At 58.8% G+C, this 17,915-nt stretch overlaps 1 protein-coding gene across 26 annotated transcripts in view; it reads left to right on the top strand.

The window, feature by feature from the left end:
- The window catches only part of OBSCN (obscurin, cytoskeletal calmodulin and titin-interacting RhoGEF), a 154,010-nt gene that overhangs the window by 80,243 nt on the left and 55,852 nt on the right, over positions 1-17,915 (top strand). For 10 of the 26 annotated variants that reach the window (XR_011525376.1, XM_070569985.1, XM_070569987.1 and 7 more), the window contains 19 exons: positions 198-461; positions 1,001-1,264; positions 1,811-2,074; positions 5,253-5,516; positions 6,056-6,319; positions 6,858-7,121; positions 7,668-7,931; positions 8,282-8,545; positions 9,086-9,349; positions 9,702-9,965; positions 10,506-10,769; positions 11,310-11,573; positions 12,229-12,495; positions 12,734-13,000; positions 13,104-13,376; positions 13,956-14,225; positions 14,744-14,940; positions 15,088-15,163; positions 17,526-17,798. Coding sequence is in view for 25 of the 26 variants with exons in the window: in XM_070569985.1 (XP_070426086.1) it covers positions 198-461; positions 1,001-1,264; positions 1,811-2,074; positions 5,253-5,516; positions 6,056-6,319; positions 6,858-7,121; positions 7,668-7,931; positions 8,282-8,545; positions 9,086-9,349; positions 9,702-9,965; positions 10,506-10,769; positions 11,310-11,573; positions 12,229-12,495; positions 12,734-13,000; positions 13,104-13,376; positions 13,956-14,225; positions 14,744-14,940; positions 15,088-15,163; positions 17,526-17,798 (4,791 nt within the window). In the remaining variant the exon portion in view is untranslated. The remainder of the gene's footprint in view (positions 1-197; positions 462-1,000; positions 1,265-1,810; positions 2,075-5,252; positions 5,517-6,055; positions 6,320-6,857; positions 7,122-7,667; positions 7,932-8,281; positions 8,546-9,085; positions 9,350-9,701; positions 9,966-10,505; positions 10,770-11,309; positions 11,574-12,228; positions 12,496-12,733; positions 13,001-13,103; positions 13,377-13,955; positions 14,226-14,743; positions 14,941-15,087; positions 15,164-17,525; positions 17,799-17,915) is intronic. The other 16 variants (XM_070569981.1, XM_070569990.1, XM_070569972.1 and 13 more) reach the window with 15 other exon arrangements.

Genomic DNA, 17,915 nt, shown 5'->3' with positions numbered 1-17,915 from the left:
GTGTCCCGATGTTCGTGTCCCATCCTTTGTGTCCTCTGTTCCTCTCCTTCCATTTGCCTCCCTCACCATCTGTGCCTCTGTTCACTCATTCATGCCGTGGCCCTTGGCAGTTTGTGTGGTTGTTGTGGGTGTCCTTGTCCTGGACACAGAGTCCCCCAGAGAGTGAGATGTTTTCCCTGACTTCATGGCCATTGCAGCCCTGCCTGCCAAGTTCACCAAGGGTCTGAGGAATGAGGAGGCCACAGAGGAGGCCACGGCTACACTGCGCTGTGAGCTGAGCAAGGCGGCCCCTGTGGAGTGGAGGAAGGGCTCTGAGACCCTCAGAACCGGTGACAGAGTCAGCCTGAGGCAGGACGGGGTCTTGTGTGAGCTGGAGATCCGTGGCCTAGCCGTGGTGGACGCCGGGGAGTACTCATGCGTGTGTGGGCAGGAGAGGACCTCGGCCACACTGACCGTCAGGGGTAAGACCGTGTGTAGTGGGGCCAAGCTGTGTTTTGATGTCCAATTATTGACTTCATGACATCCATCAGCATTCATTCCATGTTCTCTCCCATCTCAGTGTCCCCCTCTTCCCGTAACTCCGCAGGATCCCTTCTGCCTCCTGGGCAGTTGTGGAAACCATGAGCAGCCAGCATCTAGGCCACTTCCCACCCCTCGTGTCCCCACTGGTTGGGTCCTGTTGGAGTCTGTGTGCTTTCCTCTGTCCTGTCGTGTCCTGCCTCTAGAGTTCTCCAGAGAATCTGATGTTCTCTGTGTGTTTCTGACCTTCCCAACCCTGCCCGCCAGATTCATACACAGCATGAGGCCTGAGGGGCCACGGAATGGACCACGCCATACTGTGCATATACTGTCCGAGGGAAGCTACGGGCCACAGTGTGTGCTCGGCACCCCCAACACATGGCTTGTGTGCCCATGGGTTTCTGTCATCTCTGTGCTGTCCATGTCCTGTGTCTTCCATGTGTTCAGAACATGATTGTTACCATATTGTTCTTGCTCTTAGCCCTGCCTGCCAAGTTCACCAAGGGTCTGAGGAAGGAAGAGGCCATAGAGGGGGCCATGGCCACACTGCGCTGTGAGCTAAGCAAAGCGGCCCCCGTAGAGTGGAGGAAGGGGCTCGAGACCCTCAGAGCTGGGGACAGAGTCAGCCTGAGACAGGACGGGGCTGTGTGTGAGCTGGAGATCCGTGGCCTGGCCTTGGCGGACACCGGGGAGTACTCGTGCGTGTGCGGGCAGGAGAGGACCTCGGCCACGCTGACCGTCAGGGGTAAAGACTGTGTGTGGCCGGGCAAAGCTTTGTTTTGGCATCCAACTATTGACTTCATGACGTCCGTCGGTATTCGTTCCATGTTCTCTCCCATCTCAGTGTCACTTTCTTCCCACAACTCCCTGGAATTCCTTCCACTTTCTTGTTGTGTGAACCACAGGAAACTGGAATCTAAGCCACTCCCACCCCTTGTGGCACTGCTGGTTGTGTCCTGTTGTCCTGTTGGGTTCTGTGTCTTTTCCTCTGTCCCGTCATATCCTGTGTCTGAACAATCTCCAGAGAATATCGTGTTCTCCGTGTTGTTCCAAACCTCCCCATCTCCTCCCATCAGTTTCATACAAAGCATGAGGCCGAAGGAGGCCATGAAAGGGGCCACAGCCACACTCCACAGGCTGGGCTGAGCGAAGCCACAGCCCACAGCATGTGCTCAGTACACCCAGCACGTGGCCTGTGTGCCCACGGGTTTCTGTCATTTCTGTACTGTCCATGCACTGTCTCATTGGTGTGCTCAGCAAGTGTGATAGCCCATGTCTTTCTGGCCCCCAGCCCTGCCCGCCAAGTTCACCAAGGGTCTGAGGAAGGAGGAAGCCATGGAAGGGGCCACAGCCACACTGCGCTGTGAGCTGAGCAAGGCGGCCCCCGTGGAGTGGAGGAAGGGCTCTGAGATCCTCAGAACTGGGGACAGAGTCAGCCTGAGGCAGGACGGGGCCGTGTGTGAGCTGGAGATCCATGGCCTGGCCATGGTGGATGCTGGGGAGTACTCATGCGTGTGCGGGCAGGAGAGGACCTCGGCCACACTCATTGTCAGGGGTAACGACCATCTTTGGGCACCTGAATGACTTTGCTATTCGTTCTGTGTTCTCCTCTTGTCTCTTGGTGTTACTGTTTCTCAGGGCACACTCACCATCTCTCTGATCCATCCCACAAACACAATGAGAATATACTAGTTGACCCTGTCTAGGCCCTGGGGATACAGACCCTGAGGGGAGGTGGTACAGGGACCTGCAGGGAGGCACCAGCAGACAGGCATCAGGGTCCATGAGAGCTGCCTGGGGCCACTGGCCTGCATGTGGCCGAGCCTGCAGAGATGTGTAGGCTGTGGGCCCCAGGCATGGAATTGGGGGCTTGCCTGTCATTTGACAGACATTCCCAGGAGGACTGAGGTGGAGCATTGAGGGGTTCAGGGAAGAAGTAGCCAGACAGGCCAGGCCCTCTGTGTCTGGTGGCAGCATTCGACCCACCCTTGAGGTTTTGCAGAAACGCCCTCAGCTGGGGATGTGTAACAAATACCAGACAGTGACTTAACAGCCATTTATAGTCTCCCGGTTCTGGAGGCTGAAAGTCCGAGATCAAAGTGTCTGCTGGGCTGCTTCCTCCTGAAGCCTCTCTCCTTGGTGTGTACACGGATGTCTTCTCCCTGTGTCCTCATCTCCTCTTATCGCCTCTTCTTATAAGGACACCAGTCCTGATAACCTTATTTTCCTTAATTATCTCTGTAAAGACCTTATTTCCAAACAAGTTTACATTCTGAGATCCTGGGGGTTAGGACTTCAACATACGAATCTCAGTCTGTAAGTCTCTGCCCTCTTGCCCCCCCAGAATGCGTGTCCTCACGTGCAGCGCACATTCATCCCATCCCCAAAGCCCAAATGTCCTAACCCATTCCAGCGCCAACTCTAAGTCCAAAGCGCGATCTAAATATCGTCTAAATTGTGGTGAGAGTCGAGGTGCGATTCGTCCTGAGGCAGAATTCCTCTCCAGCCGTGAACCTGCGAAAGCAGACAAGTTATGCACTTCCAAAGCACCAGAGTGGGACAGGTGTAGGAGAGAGATTTCCATTCCAAATGAATAAATACGAGAGAAGAAAGAGGCCTCTGGTGCCATGGAAGCCCAGCACGGGTGGACAAATTCTGTTCGACTTTAATCCTGGAGAAGGATCCTTCGGCTCGATGCTCTGTCCTCGGGCCCCACCTGAGTGGTGGCCTTGCCCCCTTGGCCCTGGGGAGAGGTGGCGTGGCCCTCTGAGCCTATGGATGCAATGGCAGCTCTGCCAACCTTGGAATTGCCTTTGGAGTCATTTTTCCCCATCCTTGAAGGATAACGTGTGTTCACAGCCAGATAGCTCTGTTGGCCCATCTTGGAGAAATCCCAGGACTCTGACAGCTTCCATTGTTTCATCCCTTCTCTGTCCTATTCAGGCATGTTTGGCAGCATTTCTGCTGGTATAAAATTCTCAAAAGCCTTGTTGGTCTCCATGAAGTCCACAGGAGTCCAAGCCATGAGGCAAGAGGGCCCTCCACGCATCCTTCCTGGATCATCCCATCTCTATCCCCGGCTTCTGCTGAGAGGGCTGGTTGGATCCAGGGCTCATGTTCATCATCTGTTATGCAAATGATATTCCAGCCGCACCCTTGGTGTTCTCTACGGAACATGGTTTCTCACTTTTTGCTATTTGGATAGACTAAAAATTTTCTCAATTTTCAATTTCTGGTTTCTTTTTGCTTAGCAATTCCTCCTTCAACTTCTCTCTCTCCTCTCTTGTTGTACTATAAGCAGCAAGGAAAAGGCAGGCTGCTCCCTCAGCACTTTGCCTAGACGTCTCCTTGGCTAAATGTCCACATTCACTCACAAGTTCTAACTTCCACAAAACCCTAGGCACAACTCAGCAAGTACTTCACTGAGGACTTTTATAAAAGGATCACCTTTCTTTCAGTTTCCAATAACAGGTTCCTCATTTCCATCTGAGCCCTCACCAGAAGCACCTTTAATGTCCACATTTCTACAGATAATCTCTTCAAGCCAACCTTGATTTGTCTAACACGCCCCTCAAAACTCTTCCAGCTTCTACCCATTACCCAGTTTCAATGCCACCCCTGTGATTTTAGGTATTTGTCACAGCAGCACCCCAACTCCTCGGACCAAAATCTGAATGGCTTAACAACGTAACTGTGGCTTAAACATCAAAAATTTATTTCTTCCCAGTCTGGAGGCTGGAAGTCCAAGATCTGGGTATCAGCAGGGCTGGTTCCTCCTGAGGCCTCTCCTTGGCATGTGGACAGCCCTCCGTCTTCTCCCTGTGTCCTCACATGGTTGTCCCCCTTCAGGTGTCATGATCTCCTCTTCTCATAGGGACACCAGTCATGTGGGATCAGGGCCCACCCCAGTGACCTCATTTTGCCTTAATCACTTCTGTAAAGACCCCATCTCCAAATACAGCCCCATTTTGAGGTCCTGGAGGTTAGGACCCCAACAGGGAAATTTTAAGGGAATGCGGTTCAGCCCATGACAGGGTGTAACCAGTGTGGGCCCTGTTCAGCTGTAACTTGTGAAGCTCACACTCTGCCTGGAGTCGGGATGAAGAAGAGGCTGGCAGGTCAGCAGACCAGAGGAGGTTAGGAGGCCACGACTGGAGTCCACTGGGGTCTGAGGGATCAGAGCCAGGAAGTGGGGGTGCAGTGGAATCAGGACAGGAACGTGTGATTTGGAGGTGGTGCAGCCTGGCATGAGTGGGGATGGCATGCATTAAGCCCAGATGTGTCCAGGTGCGGGCGGTGCTGGACGGACGCGCTGCTTGAGATGGGCAGCACATAGTGAGGGTGACAAGGGGGCTGTGGATGTCATGACCAGAAGGTGTGTCCCAGGGGGTCTTCCTGGGAAAGGTGTCCATTGCATTGTTGCATGAGAGTGTGGTGAGCTAGGGGAGCCCGGCTGGGAGCTTGGGGTGCAGGAGAGGTCAGCACTTGGCCCGTATGAAAGGTCACGGGTGGGACAGGATGCCCTTTAAGAAGACAAGAAGCTGGATGGAGCCAGTGCCCCGCCACCCTGCACCTTTGCAGGCAGGACACAGGAGGACCTTACTGTCATGCACACACTGTCTTGCCTCCTCCCATGCGTCCACCCTGCCTGCTTTTGTTTCCACCTTGTGTTCACATGGTGGCCCCAGTCCCCCAGAAGAGCTGATGGCTTCTGTCCATCTGACCCTCCGCAGCCCTGCCTGCTAAGTTCATCCAAGATCTGAAGACTAAAGAGGCCACAGAGGGGTCCACGGCCATTCTGCGCTGTGAGCTGAGCAAGGTGGCCCCCGTGGAGTGGAGGAAGGGGCCCGAGACCCTGAAAGCGGGGGACAGAGTCATCCTGAAGCAAGATGGGGCCGTGTGTGAGCTGGAAATCCATGGCCTGGCTGTGGCAGACGCCGGGGACTACTCGTGCATATGCGGGCAGGAGAGGACCTCGGCCACGCTGACCGTCAGGGGTAAAAACCATGTGTGGCTGGGCCAAGCTGTATCTTGGCATCTAATTATTGACTTTGTGACATCTGTCAGCATTCATTCCATGTTCTCTCCCATCTCAGTGTCCCCCTCTTCCCGTAACTCCACACAGTCCCTTCTGCCTCCTGGGCAGTTGTACAAACCATGAGAAGCCAGCATCAGGGCCACTGCCCACCCCTCATGTCCCACTGGTGGGGTCCTGTTGGAGTCTGTGTGCTTTCCTCTGTCCTGTCGTGTCCTGCCTCTAGAGTTCTCCAGAGAATCTGATGTTCTCTGTGTGTTTCTGATCCTCGCAACCCTGCCCGCCAGATTCATACACAGCATGAGGCCTGAGGGGCCACGGAATGGACCACGCCATACTGTGCACATACTGGCTGAAGGAAGTTATAGCCCAAGGCGTGTGCTCAGCACACCCAGCACGTGGCCTCTGTCCCCTTGGGTTTCTGTCATCTCTGTGCTATCCATGTCCTGTCTCATTAGTGTGCTCAGAAAGTATGACAGTCCCTGTCATTCTTGCTCTCAGCCCTGCCTGCCAAGTTCACCAAGGGTCTGAGGAAGGAAGAGGCCACAGAGGGGACTACAGCCACACTGCGCTGTGAGCTGAGCAAGGCGGCCCACGTGGAGTGGAAGAAGGGGCCCGAGACCCTCAGAGCTGGAGACAGAGTCACCCTGAGACAGGATGGGGCCGCGTGTGAACTGGAGATCCGTGGCCTGGCCTTGGCGGACACCGGGGAGTACTCATGTGTGTGCGGGCAGGAGAGGACCTCGGCCATGCTGACCGTCAGGGGTAAAGACCTGTGTGGCGGAGCCAAGCTGTGTTTTGGTGTCCAATTATTGAGTTCGTGACATCCATCAGCATTCATTCCATGTTCTCTCCCATCTCAGTGTCCCCCTCTTCCCGTAACTCCACACAGTCCCTTCTGCCTCCTGGGCAGTTGTGCAAACCGTGGGAAGCCAGCATCTAGGCCACTTCCCACCCCTCATGTCCCCACTGTTGGGTCCTGTTGGAGTCTGTGTGCTTTTCTCTGTCTTGTCGTGTCCTGCCTGTAGAGTTCTCCAGAGAATCTGATGTTCTCTGTGTGTTTCTGACCCTCCCAACCCAGCCCACCAGATTCATATACAGCATGAGGCCTGAGGGGCCATGGAGTGAACCACGCCATACTGTGCACGTACTGGCCGAGGGAAGCCACAGCCCACAGCGTGTGCTTGGGACCCCCAGCACGTGGCCTCTGTCCCCTTGGGTTTCTGTCATCTCTGTGCTGTCCATGTCCTGTGTCTTCCACGTGTTCAGAACATAATTGTTACCATGTAGTTCTTGCTCTCAGCCCTGCCTGCCAAGTTCACCAAGGGTCTGAGGAAGGAAGAGGCCACAGAGGGGGCCACGGCCACACTGCGCTGTGAGCTGAGCAAGGCGGCCCCCGTGGAGTGGAGGAAGGGGCCAGAGACCCTCAGAGCCGGGGACAGAGTCAGCCTGAGGCAGGACGGGGCCATGTGTGAGCTGGAGATCCGTGGCCTGGCCTTGGCAGACGCCGGGGAGTACTCGTGCGTGTGCGGGCAGGAGAGGACCTCCGCCACGCTGACCGTCAGGGGTAAAGACTGTGTGTGGCCTAGCAAAGCTGTTTTTCGGCGTCCAGTTATTGAGTTCATGACGTCTGTCTGCGTTCCTTCCATATTCTCTCCCATCTCAGTGTCACTTTCTTCCCACAACTCCCTGGAATTCCTTCCACTTTCTTGTTGTGTGAACCACAGGAACTGGAATCTAAGCCACTTCCCACCCCTTGTGGCACTGCTGGTTGTGTCCTGTTGTCCTGTTGGGTTCTGTGTCTTTTCCTCTGTCCCGTCATGTCCTGTGTCTGAACAATCTCCAGAGAACATCGTGTTCTTCGTGTTGTTCCAAACCTCCCCATCTCCTCCCATCAGTTTCATACAAAGCATGAGGCCTGAGGAGGCCATGAAAGGGGCCACAGCCACACTCCACAGGCTGGGCTGAGCGAAGCCACAGCCCACAGCGTGTGCTCAGTACACCCAGCACGTGGCCTGTGTGCCCATGGGTTTCTGTCATCTCTGTACTGTCCATGCACTGTCTCATTGGTGTGCTCAGCAAGTGTGATAGCCCATGTCTTTCTGGCCCCCAGCCCTGCCTGCCAAGTTCACCAAGGGTCTGAGGAAGGAAGAGGCCACAGAGGGGGCCACAGCCACACTGCGCTGTGAGCTGAGCAAGGCGGCCCCCGTGGAGTGGAGGAAGGGCTCTGAGACCCTCAGAGCCGGGGACAGAGTCAGCCTGAGGCAGGACGGGGCCGTGTGTGAGCTGGAGATCCGTGGCCTGGCTGTGGCAGATGCTGGGGAGTACTCGTGCGTGTGCGGCAAGGAGAGGACGTCAGCCACGCTGACCGTCAGGGGTAAAGCTCACGCGTGCCCACATGGACCAGTGGCTCGGTGTCTGCACCTTTCCACCATGTGTCTACCTTTTCCAGTGTCGGACTCTGTGGGTGTCTGTGTCTCTCCATGTGGGGTCCCTGGGTCTCTCCCAGCTCACATCTCCCCCTACAATCTGTGTCCCGATGTTCGTGTCCCGTCCTTTGTGTCCTCTGTTCCTCTCCTTCCATTTGCCTCCCTCACCATCTGTGCCTTTGTTCACTCATTCATGCCGTGACCCTTGGCAGTTTGTTTGTTTTTGTGGGTGTCCCTGTCCTGGACACAGAGTCCCTCAGAGAGTGAGATGTTCTCCCTGACTTCGTGGCCATTGCAGCCCTGCCCGCCAAGTTCACCAAGGGTCTGAGGAATGAGGAGGCCATGGAAGGGACCACAGGGGCACTGCGCTGTGAGCTGAGCAAGGCGGCCCCCGTGGAGTGGAAGAAGGGCTCTGAGACCCTCAGTGCTGGAGACAGAGTCAGCCTGAGGCAGGACGGGGCCATGTGTGAGCTGGAGATCCGTGGCCTGGCCGTGGCGGATGCTGGAGAGTACTCGTGCGTGTGCGGGCAGGAGAGGACGTCGGCCACGCTGACCGTCAGGGGTAAAGACCGTGTGTGCCCTGGCAAAGCTGTGTTTTGGCATCCAATTCTTGACTTCATGACATCCATCAGCATTCATTCCATGTTCTCTCCCATCTCAGTGTCCCCCTCTTCCCGTAACTCCACAGGATCCCTTCTGCCTTTTGGGCCGTTGTACAAACCATGGGAAGCCAGCATCTAGGCCACTTCCCACCCCTCATGTCCCCACTGTTGGGTCCTGTTGGAGTCTGTGTGCTTTCCTCTGTCCTGTCGTGTCCTGCCTCTAGAGTTTTCCAGAGAATCTGATGTTCTCTGTGTGTTTCTGACACTCCCAACCCTGCCCACCAGATTCATACACAGCATGAGGCCTGAGGGGCCACGGAATGGACCACGCCATACTGTGCACATACTGGCCAAGGGAAGCCACAGCCCACAGCGTGTGCTTGGCATACCCAGTGTGATGCGTGTGTCCCCAAGGGTTTTCTGTCTTCTCTGTGCTGTCCATGTCCTGTATATTCCACATGTTTAGAACGTGATTATTACCATGTCGTTCTTGCTCTCAGCCCTGCCCGCCAAGTTCACCAAGGGTCTGAGGAAGGAGGAGGCCATGGAAGGGGCCACGGCCACACTGCGCTGTGAGCTGAGCAAGGCGGCCCCCGTGGAGTGGAGGAAGGGGCCCGAGACCCTCAGAGCCGGGGACAGAATCAGCCTGAGGCAGGACGGGGCCGTGTGTGAGCTGGAGATCTGTGGCCTGGCCGTGGTGGACGCCGGGGAGTACTCATGCGTGTGCGGGCAGGAGAGGACCTCGGCCACGCTGACCGTCAGGGGTAAAGACCACATGTACCCACATGGACCAGAGGCTCGGCGTCTACACGTTTCCACCATGTGTCTCTACCTTTTCCCATGTTGGGCTCTGTGTGCATCTGTTTCTCTCCATGTGGGGTCCCTGGGTCTCTCCCAGCTCACATCTCCCCTTCCGATCTGTGTCCCGATGTTCATGTCCAGCCCTTGTGTCCTCTGTTCCTCTCCTTCCATTTCCCTCCCTCACCATCTGTGCCTCTGTTCACTCATTCATGCTGTGGCCCTTGGCAGTTTGTCTGGTTGTTGTGGGTGTCGTTGTCCTGGACACAGAGTCCCCCAGAGAGTGAGATGTTCTCCCTGACTTCATGGCCATTGCAGCCCTGCCCGCCAAGTTCACCAAGGGTCTGAGGAAGGAAGAGGCCACAGAGGGCACCACGGCCACACTGCGCTGTGAGCTGAGCAAGGCGGCCCCCGTGGAGTGGAGGAAGGGCTCTGAGACCATCAGAACCGGTGACAGAGTCGCCTTGAAGCAAGACGGGGTTGTATGTGAGCTGGAGATCCGTGGCCTGGCCGTGGCGGATGCTGGAGAGTACTCGTGCGTGTGCGGGCAGGAGAGGACGTCGGCCACGCTGACCGTCAGGGGTAAAGACCGTGTGTGCCCTGGCAAAGCTGTGTTTTGGCATCTAATTCTTGACTTCATGACATCCATCAGCATTCATTCCATGTTCTCTCCCATCTCAGTGTCCCCCTCTTCCTGTAACTCCACAGGATCCCTTCTGCCTTTTGGGCAGTTGTACAAACCATGGGAAGCCAGCATCTAGGCCACTTCCCACCCCTCATGTCCCCACTGGTTGGGTCCTGTTGGAGTCTGTGTACTTTCCTCTGTCCTGTCGTGTCCTGCCTCTAGAGTTCTCCAGAGAATCTGATGTTCTCTGTGTGTTTCTGACCCTCCCAACCCTGCCCGCCAGATTCATACACAGCATGAGGCCTGAGGGGCCACGGAATGGACCACGCCATACTGTGCACATACTGGCTGAAGGAAGTTATAGCCCAAGGCGTGTGCTCAGCACACCCAGCACGTGGCCTCTGTCCCCTTGGGTTTCTGTCATCTCTGTGCTGTCCATGTCCTGTCTCATTGGTGTGCTCAGAAAGTGTGATAGTCCATGTCGTTCTTGCTCTCAGCCCTGCCCGCCAAGTTCACCAAGCGTCTGAGGAAGGAAGAGGCCACAGAGGGCACCACGGCCACACTGCGCTGTGAGCTGAGCAAGGCGGTCCCCGTGGAGTGGAGGAAGGGGCCCGAGACCCTCAGAGCTGGAGACAGAGTCACCCTGAGACAGGATGGGGCCGCGTGTGAACTGGAGATCCGTGGCCTGGCCTTGGCGGACGCCGGGGAGTACTCGTGCGTGTGCGGGCAGGAGAGGACCTCAGCCATGCTGACCGTCAGGGGTAAAGACCTGTGTGGCGGAGCCAAGCTGTGTTTTGGTGTCCAATTATTGAGTTCGTGACATCCATCAGCATTCATTCCATGTTCTCTCCCATCTCAGTGTCCCCCTCTTCCCGTAACTCCACACAGTCCCTTCTGCCTCCTGGGCAGTTGTACAAACCGTGGGAAGCCAGCATCTAGGCCACTTCCCACCCCTCATGTCCCCACTGTTGGGTCCTGTTGGAGTCTGTGTGCTTTCCTCTGTCCTGTCATGTCCTGCCTGTAGAGTTTTCCAGAGAATCTGATGTTCTCTCTGTGTTTCTGACCCTCCCAACCCAGCCCACCAGATTCATACACAGCATGAGGCCTGAGGGGCCATGGAGTGAACCACGCCATACTGTGCACGTACTGGCCGAGGGAAGCCACAGCCCACAGCGTGTGCTCGGCACCCCCAGCACGTGTCCTCTGTCCCCTTGGGTTTCTGTCTTCTCTGTGCTGTCCATTTCCTGTGTCTTCCACCTGCTCAAAATGTGATTGTTACCATGTCTTTCTGACTCCCTAAGCCCTGCCTGCCAAGTTCACCAAGGGTCTGAGGAAGGAGGAAGCGACAGAGGGGGCCACGGCCACACTGCGCTGTGAGCTGAGCAAGGCGGCCCCCGTGGAGTGGAGGAAGGGCTCTGAGACCCTCAGAGCTGGGGACAGAGTCAGCCTGAGACAGGACGGGGCCGTGTGTGAGCTGGAGATCCGTGGCCTGGCCGTGGCAGACGCCGGGGAGTACTCGTGCGTGTGCGGGAAGGAGAGGACCTCGGCCACGCTGACCGTCAAGGGTAAAGACTCCATGTGGTCTCTTGGACGAGCTCGGGTGCCCATTCTCGTCTCCCTGTGTCTGTGCCCACTGGCTCCCCATGTGTCTCGCCTCTCTGTGCCCTGGACAGTTTCCGTCTGTCCCTGTCTGCTCACCTGTCACAGCATTGTCCGGTTGTCTATTGTCTGGTACTGATCTCAATCCCAGTGACCTCATGTGGCCAGTGCTTTTTGTGGGGACAGAATTCCCACCTTGTGCCCTCTCCATCTCAATCCACCCAACTTTCCCCCATCCCTCACAGCCTCTAGTCAGGATCTGAGGGTTGTGGCCCTGCCCCCGGGGTCTGCATGGACCCCCTGCCCTGATGACCTGGAGGGACACAGCCCTGCCCATGGGTGTCCTGGGTAGAGGCCACATGACAACAGCCCTGGCCGGATCTAGAGCTCATCTCACGGTCCTCACCACAGTCCCTCCTTCCCTTAAAGGGGACCCAGACTCGTGACTCACGCTCCCACCTAGGCCTCCTGGAGCTCAAGGCAGTGGGCCTGTGGGCAGGCCAGGCGGCTGAAGTGACGCCAGTGGCCATGCCTGGCCTACGCCCTCAGCAGAGCTGACTGAGTGTTGGGTTGCCCGTCTCGGGGCTGACCCTGTCTCCCCTCCTTCCGCCAACCCCACAGCCCCACAGGTGGTGTTCAGGGAGCCGCTGCAGAGCCTGCAGGCTGAGGAGGGTGCCATGGCCAGCCTGTGGTGCGAGCTGTCGGAGCCCAGCGCCACCGTGGTCTGGAGCAAGGGCGGCCTGGAGCTGCAGGCGGATGGGCGCCGGGAGCCGCAGCAGCGGGGCCACAGGGCAGAGCTGGTGCTGCGGGATGTGCGCCGGGAGGACGCGGGCGAGTACACCTGCACCTGTGGCTCCCAGGCCACCAGTGCCACCCTCACTGTCACAGGTGGGCCCCGAGGCCAGCCTGCCCTCGTTCAGGGCCCTCATGCTTTGGGGGGACCCTCTGGGCTGCAGCCCCACCCTGGGCGTCCCATGGGGGGAACATGAGCTCACGCAGGGTGGGTGGAGCTGGCCTGAGGCTCTGCGCCCCACTGCTCACAGCCCCCCTCCCGTGGCTGCCCCTACGGTCCCACCTCCTGTAGCTGCGCCTGTACCCAATCTCATGCTCTCTCCCTACTCGGTAGCTGCGCCTGTGCGGTTCCTCCGGGAGCTGCAGGCCCAGGAGGTGGATGAGGGCGCGACAGCGCACCTGCGCTGCGAGCTGAGCCACGCAGGTGCCAGCGTGGAGTGGCGCAAGGGCTCCCTGCAGCTCTTCCCCTGCGCCAAGTACCAGATGGTGCAGGAGGGCAAGGTCGCTGAGCTGCGGGTGCGTGGCGCTGAGCAGGAGGACGCCGGCCGCTACACCTGCGACACGGGCCACGCGCAGAGCACAGCCAGTCTCTCGGTCCGTGGTGAGCTGCCCGCCAGCCCCTGCCCGCCCCGGCTCCACCCCCAGCCGTCCCCGTGGAGCGGGCAGGCTTGCTCAGTGCCCTAAGCGCCCTCCCTGGCCCCCAGCCCTCAGGCCCGCATTCGAGACGGAGCTGCAGAGCGTGGAGCAGGAGGCAGGTGGCGTGGCCCGGCTGCGCTGCGAGCTGAGCACGGCGGAGCCTGGGGCCCCTGTGCGGTGGCTCAAGGAGGGCGAGGAGCTGCACGGGAGCCCCAAGTTCGAGATGCGGCGCCAGGGGGCCGTGTGCGAGCTGCTGATCCACGGGCTCGAGGCCAAGGACACGGGCGAGTATGCCTGTGTGGTGGCTGGCCAGAAGACCTTGGCCTCCGTCAGGGTCGGAGGTGAGCCCTCCTGCCACACCTGCCGCCCCAGCATCTCCCCCGCCTCCCATCAGGCGCTGTTGCAGAGGTGGCTGCGAGGCCCCTGGGGTTACAGGCTCTCTCTGCTCATTTCTGCACCACTCCCATCCTGATGCCCCCAGAGAAGTGTTGACAGTGGGGAAACTGAGGCTGTGGCCCCTGAAGGCTGCCCTGCCTCCTGCCCCCAACCAGCAGGTGGGCAGTCTGGCCTGGGCCACCATCTCTGAGCCCCTGCCTGTCTGTCCTGAAGGTCTTGCTTCCCTGATGTCCCAGCCAGGGGAGCGCTGGCTGCAGGGTGGGGACCAACCGAGGCAGCCCACCACCCCACAAGTCCTTGCCTGCTTCTTCCAAACAGAGCCACCCCCAGCCAGCCTCTGCTTCCAGAAGCTCAGTGTCATGGGAGGGGGCCGTGTTTGGTGGCAATGCCCTGTGGGGCAAATAGAGGCTGTGGCAGGAGAAGAGCATGCAAGCGTTTGGGAGGTCTTCCTGGTGGAGGGGCATGGGAGCTTGTCTGGGTGCTCTGACCTGGCTGGTAAAGAACCCTCCTCGCCCAACTCCCAGAGCCGGAGGTGACCATCGTGCGGGGGCTGATCGATGCCGAGGTGCAGGCCCACGGGGACGTGGACTTCAGCTGCGAGGTGTCTCGGGCCGGGGCTACGGACGTGCAGTGGCGCCTGCAGGGCCTGCCGCTGCAGAGCAATGAGGTGACAGATGTGGCTGTGCGTGGCTGCACCCACATGCTCCGGCTGAGGGGCGTGACGCCCGAGGACGCAGGCACTATCTCCTTCCACGTGGGCCGCCACACATCCTCTGCCCAGCTCACCGTCCGAGGTAGTAGCTGCCAGCTGGTCTCCCTGCTCACTGCGCTTGAGCCCGAACGTCCAGGGCCTGTGGGGCAGAGACAGACCGCAGGGGTGTCCACCTCTAGGGGCGGGGAACTGGCAGGGAAGTGGACCTGTGAGTGGGCCACGTGGGGATGGCCCGAGGTGTCAGGGTGGGTGGGGGCATCCCGGGCTGAGGGGCCGAGTCAGGCTGGTGGGGTGGGGGTGGCGGGCTTCATGGAGGCTCACGGGGTGTCTGAGCTTAGCTGTGCCTCCTGATTCTCTTGTTGGGGGGCTGCTGCAAATTTCGGCTCACCCCCAGCCTGTGGTCACTCCATCATCTCCGAGGGTCAGAGTCCAGACTTCGGACTCTGCCGAGAGGTGGAGGACGCAGAGAACGGGACTCCTACTTGTCTTCAGGAATTGGGGGGGGGGTTCTGGGGACAGACCCCGAGGACTGGGAGGTGCTCCTGATGGAGTGAGGGGCTCCCAGACACCGAGGCTGACACCACGCCCCACTGTGTGCAGCTCCTGAGGTGACCATCGTGGAGCCCCTGCAGGACGTGCAGCTCAGTGAGGGCCAGGATGCCCACTTCCGGTGTCGGCTGTCCAGGGCCTTGGGCCAGGAGGCTCGCTGGGCCCTGGGAGGGGTGCCCCTGCAGGCCAACGAGATGAATGACATCACGGTGGAGCAAGGCACCCTCCACTTGCTCACCCTGCACAAGGTGGGGTCCCCGGGACCTGCTCCACCCACAGTGCTCCAAGGGGTACAGGAGGGGGACGGTTCCAACTCCAGCTGGGTTGGGCTGGGACTTGCAAGCAGAGATGGTTGGCATGGGGTTGTCGGCTGAGACCCCATCTCTGTCCCTCAGGTGACTCTCGAGGACGCTGGAACCATCAGTTTCCAAGTGGGTTCGTGTAGCTCAGAGGCCCAGTTGAAGGTCACAGGTGGGCAGCCCCTCCCGCCCCTGGCTCCCCTGCTGTGGGTATGCGTGTTTCTCTCATCTAGTAGCTATTGGGGGTACAGCCAGGAACCCAAGCCTTCTAGTAGATATCTTGCCTTAGGGGACAATTTACTACCCCCTGACCACTAAAGCCACAGGCCAGAGAGGCCACTGTGGTGGACCAGTAAGGATCAATTTGAGAAATGCTGGTGTAGGGCATCCCTGTGTGGGATTAGTGCTGTCTGCAGGAGGGAGACGGGAGCCCGGCTGCTGTGGGCCTGGGCCCTGAGGTGGAGACAAGGCCTTTTGCATTTCCACCCTCCACATAGCTACTCCTGTGACAGAGGTCCATGCGCTCATGTCCATGTTAACACCTGCACGCCCGACGGGCTCCCAGGTGCTGATGCAACGGCGTACCTGTGACACGTGGGCAATTTTGGGCATAGTGTACTTGGCCCCAGGCATGCAAACAGGATTTTTAAGGATATTCAACTTGGGTTATACTTTGTCCCCAGAGCAGCACATCCCTGAGTGCCTGACCTTGAGTGCCCCTCCCCTGCAGTCCTACTCCAGCTTCTCAAACTGGTCCCATCCATCCACCATCCATCGATTCATCTATCCATCCATCTACCATCCATCCATCATCCATCCACCATCCATCTACTATCCATACATCCATCATCTATCATCCCTCTTCCATTCATTTATCTGTGTATCCTTCCATCCATCCATCCATTCATCCACTATCCATCCATCATCTGTCATCCATCTGCCATCCATCTACCCACCATCCATCCATCTATTCACCCATCTACCATGCACCCATCATCTGTCTACTATCTGCCTCAAGAGAGGTCAGATACAGCACTGCCCTCAGGGAGCCTCCAATCTACTAGAGAAGTTGGACTTGGAGACAGTGTGTGTCCTGAGTCCCAGGTGCCCCCTACCACAAGTCTTTAGAGGATGGACAGACATGGTCAGCTCTGTGGCCTCTGGGGCCAGGAGAAGCTCCAGAGTGCAGTGCCCTCAAGTTGAGTGATGGGAGAGGGTCAGTTTTCTGCATGTCCTCAGCAGGGCTGGACCTCATGTGTTCGTCAGGGTGGGCATCTGTGAAGGGCAGCATGGAGCTGGGTTGGGTCCGCTGAGGCTGTGCCTTGGCCCCTCTCTTGGCCAGGTGTCCTCAGCCAGGGCAAGCTGGTCTGCATACAGACACTGGGCTGTGGGCGTGGGTGCCCAATGGGTGGCGTGTAGGCAAGCCTGGGAGCTGTGCTGGAGATGACAGGCACTGTGGGGACAGACATGCACTCTAGGGAGAGGGTGGGGGTGGGGGGCTGGGGCTGGGTGTTGGCAGTGCACGACAAGGAAGGCTGTGTGGGCTTCTGAGGGAGGGCTGCCTGGGGCGGACACGTGGCTACCCTGTGGTGTGGTCCCTGTGTGCGTGTCGCTCACCTGCCCCTCTCACCTTCCTCCTGGTGGACAGGAGTCAGGGCTGTGGGATCAGGTGCAGAGGAAGCTGGGCTTTGCCAACTGTGGACGTGTCTCCCTCTTCACGAGGGGCCCCAGGCTGGCCTGGGGAAGGTGCGCAGAGGGGAGCGTGGGGGCAGGGTACGAGCCTCACCGGGGAGGACGCACCCCCAGCCCCAGGCAACTAGGGTGTTGCTATCCCTTCCCTGAGTCTCCCCTTCCCTCTCGCCCACGGGGCGAGGGCAGCCGTGCTCTCGGCCGGTCTGCTGTGTCTGCCCTGAGGTGGAGGATGGAGGAAGCGAGCAGGGGGCCCAGAGCAGGCAGGTGGGGACAGCTACCACATGGCTTTAGGGCCACAGAATCTTAGGGACTGAGGGACTTCAGGGGACATCAGGACAAACAGCACTCTGCGAAGGGAGAAGCAACTGCTCCCATACTCCCAGGGACGGAGGGCTCACTTCCTGAGGCAGACCCCCCTCTCAGAGCGGCAGGCCCCATGGTCCTTCCTCCCCACCCCACAGCCTACCCCATAAAGATTGCAGTTGTGGGGCTTGACGCATGTCCATTCTGCCTTCTGCAAAGGTAGATGCAGGTCACTCACCTCCTTTGGTGAAACCAGGCGTGTTCTGAGGGGGGCTGTGGGGTGCAGGGGGGCTCGGCCAGCTCTCACGGGCTCACTGTGGGTGGTTGCCGTGTCTCATTCTGTGAGCAGGAAGGGCCAGTTGGCCCAGGCAGATCTCAGATGCCAGCCCCAGGGTGGCCCCAAATAGTGGACCCCAGTGGCCCCTGAAGACCCCAGGGTGTCCCCTGCAGACCCCAGGCACCCTGGCATGTTGGACCCCAGGGTGGCCCCTGAGACCCCAGGGCAACCCAGACTGCCCTCCTTTCGCCCTCTTGCACAGAGGCAGCACCATACCTGGTACGAGGCTTGCAGAACGTGGACGTCTTTGCGGGGGAGGTGGCCACATTCTCCTGCGAGGTGTCCCGTGCGGGTGGGCCAGAGGCCCGCTGGTGGCTGGATGGGACCCTGCTGCAGGACGGCCCCCAGAGTGCCATCTCCGTGCGTGACGGCACCTTCCACTCCCTCGAGCTCTCGGGTCTGGGGGTCGCCGACTCGGGCACTGTCACCTACCGTGCGGGGCCCCTGGTCTCTACGGCCAAGTTGTTGGTCAAAGGTATCGGCCAATGAGACCCCACCCCTTGCTGGCGCTTCTGCACCTGCTGCCCCCGCACGCTGCCTTCAGTCTTCGGGGCGAGAAGTCAAGGACTGGCCGCCAGGCCCAGGACTGGAC

Source organism: Equus przewalskii, chromosome 13 (assembly GCF_037783145.1).
Source record: "Equus przewalskii isolate Varuska chromosome 13, EquPr2, whole genome shotgun sequence".
Classification (NCBI taxonomy): Eukaryota; Metazoa; Chordata; class Mammalia; order Perissodactyla; family Equidae; genus Equus; species Equus przewalskii.
This window is presented reverse-complemented; position numbering and strand designations above follow the sequence as displayed.